The sequence below is a fragment of the Octopus bimaculoides genome, chromosome 1 (assembly GCF_001194135.2).
Source record: "Octopus bimaculoides isolate UCB-OBI-ISO-001 chromosome 1, ASM119413v2, whole genome shotgun sequence".
NCBI classification, from domain to species: domain Eukaryota; kingdom Metazoa; phylum Mollusca; class Cephalopoda; order Octopoda; family Octopodidae; genus Octopus; species Octopus bimaculoides.
The window spans coordinates 184,195,154-184,200,403 of NC_068981.1; the positions used below are offsets into that span (position 1 = coordinate 184,195,154).

The 5,250-nt window shown below is 38.5% G+C and overlaps 1 protein-coding gene across 1 annotated transcript in view; it reads right to left on the minus strand.

The window, feature by feature from the left end:
- Positions 1–5,250, minus strand: part of LOC106879323 (valine--tRNA ligase) — a 33,536-nt gene that overhangs the window by 4,090 nt on the left and 24,196 nt on the right. The window contains exons 19-22 of the mRNA XM_014928831.2: positions 4,341–4,488; positions 3,892–4,019; positions 1,696–1,851; positions 406–612 (exon numbers count right to left, since the gene is read on the minus strand). Coding sequence (XP_014784317.1) covers positions 406–612; positions 1,696–1,851; positions 3,892–4,019; positions 4,341–4,488 — 639 coding nt within the window. The remainder of the gene's footprint in view (positions 1–405; positions 613–1,695; positions 1,852–3,891; positions 4,020–4,340; positions 4,489–5,250) is intronic.

A 5,250-nucleotide genomic window follows, 5' to 3' on the forward strand; every position in this document is an offset into this window, starting at 1 on the left:
GAGCTTCTTTCAGTTTCCATCCACTAAATCCACTCACAAGGCTTTGGTTGGGCTGAGGCTATAGTAGAAGAAGGCGGCGAACTGGAAGAAACGTTAGCACACCGGTCAAAATGCTTAGCGGTATTTCATCTGCCGTTATGTTCTGAGTTCAAATTCCGCCGAAGTCGACTTTACCTTTCATCCTTTCGGGGTCGATAAATTAAGTACCAGTTACACACTGGTGTCAATGGCTTCTTTCAGTTTCTGTCAACCAAATCTACTGACACAAGGCTTTGAATGCCCCTAAGGCACTTGCTCAAGGTACCACACTGTGGAACTGAACCCGGAGGTTGGGAAGCAAACTTCTTACCAACCACACAGCCACGCTGCCATATCATTGATAAGCTTCAATAAACATGTACTTACATCCTTGGGGTTAGGGTAAGCAGCGCTGCAAACACTGACATCAAAATGGCCGCTTCTTTGCATAAGTTGTTGGTAGAGTTCCTCACTGAGGTAAGGCATGAAAGGACTGATGGCTTTGAGGTAAGTTTCCAGGCAGAAATGTAACACTTGATTCACGGTTTCTTTTTCTTCTTCTGAACCATTCTTTAAAATTGGTTTCACAGATTCCTGAAAAGAAAAATATCAAGTTAACCCCTTTAGATCAAAACTCACCATGGTCCCATGATACATAGTTCATGCTTTAAAGTTATCTCAATAAAAACTTTCCATGAAATTCTATGTTAATTTATGTTCCAAACACAGATTAATAATGACAAAATTATTTTCTTAAATTCTTCGTTATTTACCAGATTAATTGAAACAAAAGCAGTGTAATTTAACAGAAATATGCAAATGAAAGGGTTGATACACAAACTTAGTTCCTATTTCTAGATTGTTACGACGACATATCACTATAATAACATACATTTATAATCATCAGCAGCGTTTCACATCAGTTTTTTCACACTGGCATCAGTAAGAAGATATAACATGGATTAAGAAGTCTCTCCCTTTACTCGTTTCAGTGATTTGACTGTGGCCATGCTGGAGCACTGCCTTTAAGTCGAGCTAATTGACCCCAGGACTTATTCTTTGTAAGCCTAGTACTTATTCTATTGGTCTCTTTTGCCGAACTGCTAAGTTACGGGGACGTAAACACACCAGCATTGGTTGTCAAGCAATGTTGGGGGACAAACACAGACAGACAAACATATACACACACATACATATATATATACATATATACGACGGGCTTCTTTCAGTTTCCGTCTACCAAATCCACTCACAAGGCTTTGGTCGGCCTGAGGCTATAGTAGAAGACACTTGCCCAAGGTGCCATGCAGTGGGACTGAACTTGGAACCATGTGGTTCGTAAGCAAGCTATTTACCACACAGCCACTCCTATGCCTATAGTCTAAAGAATTTCTCAAACAATTTCTATCTATTTTAGTAAATAAACACAAATTTCAGGATATTTTAGCAAATAAATACAAAATTTCTGGGTATTTTAAGAAATAAATACAAATTCCTGTGTATTTTAGTGAATAATATTACAAATTTCTGGGGATCTTAGCTAATAAATATAAGACAAGTTAAAATTTTCCACAAATAACATAAAGAAGTTTGTTTTGTTGACAAAAACAAAAAAACAAATTTAAAAACAGCAACAATAAAACAAAACATCCCCCAAAAAACTCCAAAAGCTCTTACCAAATAAATATCACAGAAATTCTGAATCCAGAACTTGCGTAAGGAATTGGTAACTAACTGTAGATCATAATTGCGGAATTTTGGGTCACAGTAGTGTGTTGTTTCAGTGAGAACACTGAGGATCCATTTATCAATAGCAGATTCATGACCAGACAGCTAAAAAGGGAAAGTGTGAGAGAAGAGATGGAGTTTAAGAACAGACTGTAAAAAAGAAAACAGAACAGAGCTAAAAAAACACATGTGCGATTATGAAGCAATAGTGAAGACTATACTATAGTTCAGCTGATGAAGACTAAGAGCCAGAAATGTTTGGAATTGTCTCCCTTGCTTGCCCAACCAAAGAATAATGTTAGTTAAGACCTAATATATATTTTCTCCATCATCACAATATTTATCTCTAATGTGACAACATTCAACAATGTGTTCTTTTCCTTTTATAACAATAGAATGTAATTTGAGGAAGATTTAGCTGCTATTTCCAACAATATTAGCAACAGTTTAAATACTTCCTTGTCAGCTTGTATTGATTTGTTATATCAATGATCAATTATAGAACATAGGGCTTGGGATAGGTAAAATCATTAGGGAGTTAGAAAAAATGCCTTGTGATATTTCTTCTAGCTCTTAAGGCGGCAAAGCTGGCAAAATCGTTAGCATGCCGGGCAAAATGCTTTGTCTGTCTTCTAAGTTTAAATTCTACTGAGGTTGACTCTTCCTTTCATCCTTTCAGGGTTGATAAAATAAGTACCAGCCAAGCACCAGGGTTGATGTAATCGACGACCACCCCCTCCCCTCACATTTCAGGCTTTGCACCTATAATAGGAAGGAATATTTCTTCTAGTGAGCATCCCGAGTTCAAAATCCAACTGAAGTTATTTTTTTCCTTCATCTCAACAGGATTGATAAAATAAAGCACAGTCAAGTGCTGGGGTTGATAGTACAAACTAACCCCTTCCTTTTCAAAATTGCTGGCCTAATTCCAAAATTTGATACAATTATTGACTACTAGCAGTAATACCCGTTGTTGATCGGGTAATTACTTTTATTCTTTCTCGGGAACCATATTCACAGTATTATTATACACATAGATTTTCTCCTCCTGCATGTGTGTAAAAAAAACATGTAATAACTGAAGTAGAAAAAAGATCAATTTCATACGCGAACTTCTGTTTGTTTATCATATGACAATAATACGGGAATTGTATGTGTTGTTTTATATATCAATACAGTCATCATCATCATCATCATCGTTTAACGTCTGCTTTCCATGCTAGCATGGGTAGGACAATTTGACTAAGGACTGGTGAACCAGATGGCTGCACCAGGCTCCAATCTGATTTGGCAAAGTTTCTACAGCTGGATGCCCTTCCTAACGCCAACCACTCCGTGAGTGTAGTGGGTGCTTTTTACTCATGTTATTTAAATATCCTTGAAACCATGTGTGTGACTGAAACAGTTAAGCTGGAGGACTGCAGCAAGTTCCAGTCTGATTTGGCATGGTTTCTACAGCTGGATGCCCTTCCCCACACCAACCTCTCCAAGTGTGCAATCGGTGCTTTTTATGTGCCACCAGCACAGGTGCCAGTTACGTTACACTGGCACTGGCCACAACTATGATTTCACTTGGCTTGATGAGTCTTCTCAAGCATGGCATATCGCCAAAGGTCTTGGTCATTTATCATCTCTGTGAGGCCCAATGTTTGAAAAGTGCTTTTTACCTGCCACCAGCACGGGTGCCTGTTATGTGGCACTGGCATTGGCCATGACTACGATTTCATTTGGCACGTAAAATACACCATTTTGAGCGTGGCCGTTGCCAGTACCGCCTGACTGGCCTTCGTGCCGGTGGCACGTAAAAGCACCCACTACACTCTCGGAGTGGTTGGCATTAGTTAGGAAGGGCATCCAGCTGTAGAAACTCTGCCAAATCAGACTGGAGCCTGGTGTAGCCACCTGGTTCACCAGTCCTCAGTCAAATCATCCAACCCATGCTAGCATGGAAAGCGGACATGAAACGATGATGATGATGATGATGATGGGTTTTCTCAAGCATGACACATCACCAAAGGTCTCAGTCACTTTCATTCAAAACAAGTTTGAATAAATAAGCATTACAATTGACGAAGAGCAATCTGAGTGCTAAAGAGGTGACCACTGTGCCTGTGTTGAGAGGAAACTCAAAACAATCATACTTACTGCGAACGGTCGCTTGGGAGTGAAAGAATCTTCTTGGTTGAGGTGAATGAATCTTGAAGCTTGCCATATTTTATTACAAAAGAATTTTGAACTTTTGATATGGTCCATTTGAATGTTGATGGTTTGCACTAGAACAAAAGAAAAAAAAAGAGAGAAAAAAAAAACTCCAGTTGCAATATGTATTTTTTACATTGCCACAAATCTACAAATTTAGGGTGAAGGAGTAGGGAGTCTATTAATGATGGGTAGGGGACATTTTGGCACAGTCCTTTTGGTGCTGCCTATTTGGTGACACTGACTTATTTGATATCAGACATTTTAATAATGCTGCCATTGCCACCATCATCATTTAGGTCCATTTTCCATGCTGGCATTGGTTGGACAATTTGACTGGAGCTGGCAAAACAAAAAATGGTTAAGGACAACTGAGATAAAAGAATGTAACTTACATTTGAAATTATAAGAACAAAGCGTGAATCTAAGAGCATCAGCGCCACACTGTGGAATACCATGTGGGAAGTTTTTGTGTTGCTCTTTTTTACAATGTTCAATTTCCTTTTGGTCAAGAACACTACTGTCCAGTTGGTTCTGAAGGTCCTGTAAAGGCGAGAGAAGACAATCTCAATACATACGTCTAGAGAGAAACAAAGCCATGCTAGTTACAAAAAAAACAAAAACAAAAAAACAATAAGCTTCTTTTGGCATCTTTTTGAATTCCATATGTGTAACAGTTGTGGACATGCTTACAAAATCAAAGAACAACACAGCACCCATGGATTTTGGAAACATTTTTTTTTTATGCTTACAATTGCTGAAGCATGGAATAAACTATCTGCATCAGTTGTTAGCCGTTGGGACACTAAATCCTTCAAAACTTCCATGCTTCCTGAAATTCACCAACAGTACACCTGATGTCCCCCCATTCCCGGTTGTTTTTCTTCCTTTCTCTCTTTTTTGTTTAGACTTTTTCACTGTTCACTTCCTGTGCATATTCTATGTATTGTTCTTGCAGTTTCGGTTACTTTTTCTGATGATTTTCAGCGCACCTGATCACTGTATACAATAAGTTCATCATCAACATTATTATTATTATTATTATTATTATTATCATTATTATTATTATTGACTGAAACAAGTAAAAGAGAGAGTATATGAAAACTCACAGCTTATTTTGCTGGGTATGATGGAAAGTGTCAGCTGTCCACAGCCAGCAGACTAAGGTGACACTTGATTACTGGTCATGCTTCAAGAACTCAACGGAAAATTCTTGCAGTTCCAAGCAGTGCTGATTTTTGTAGGTGTTCTACCTCCACACTTGCACCGATCTTCTTCAGCCATGTTGGTAGTTGGGTGGTAATA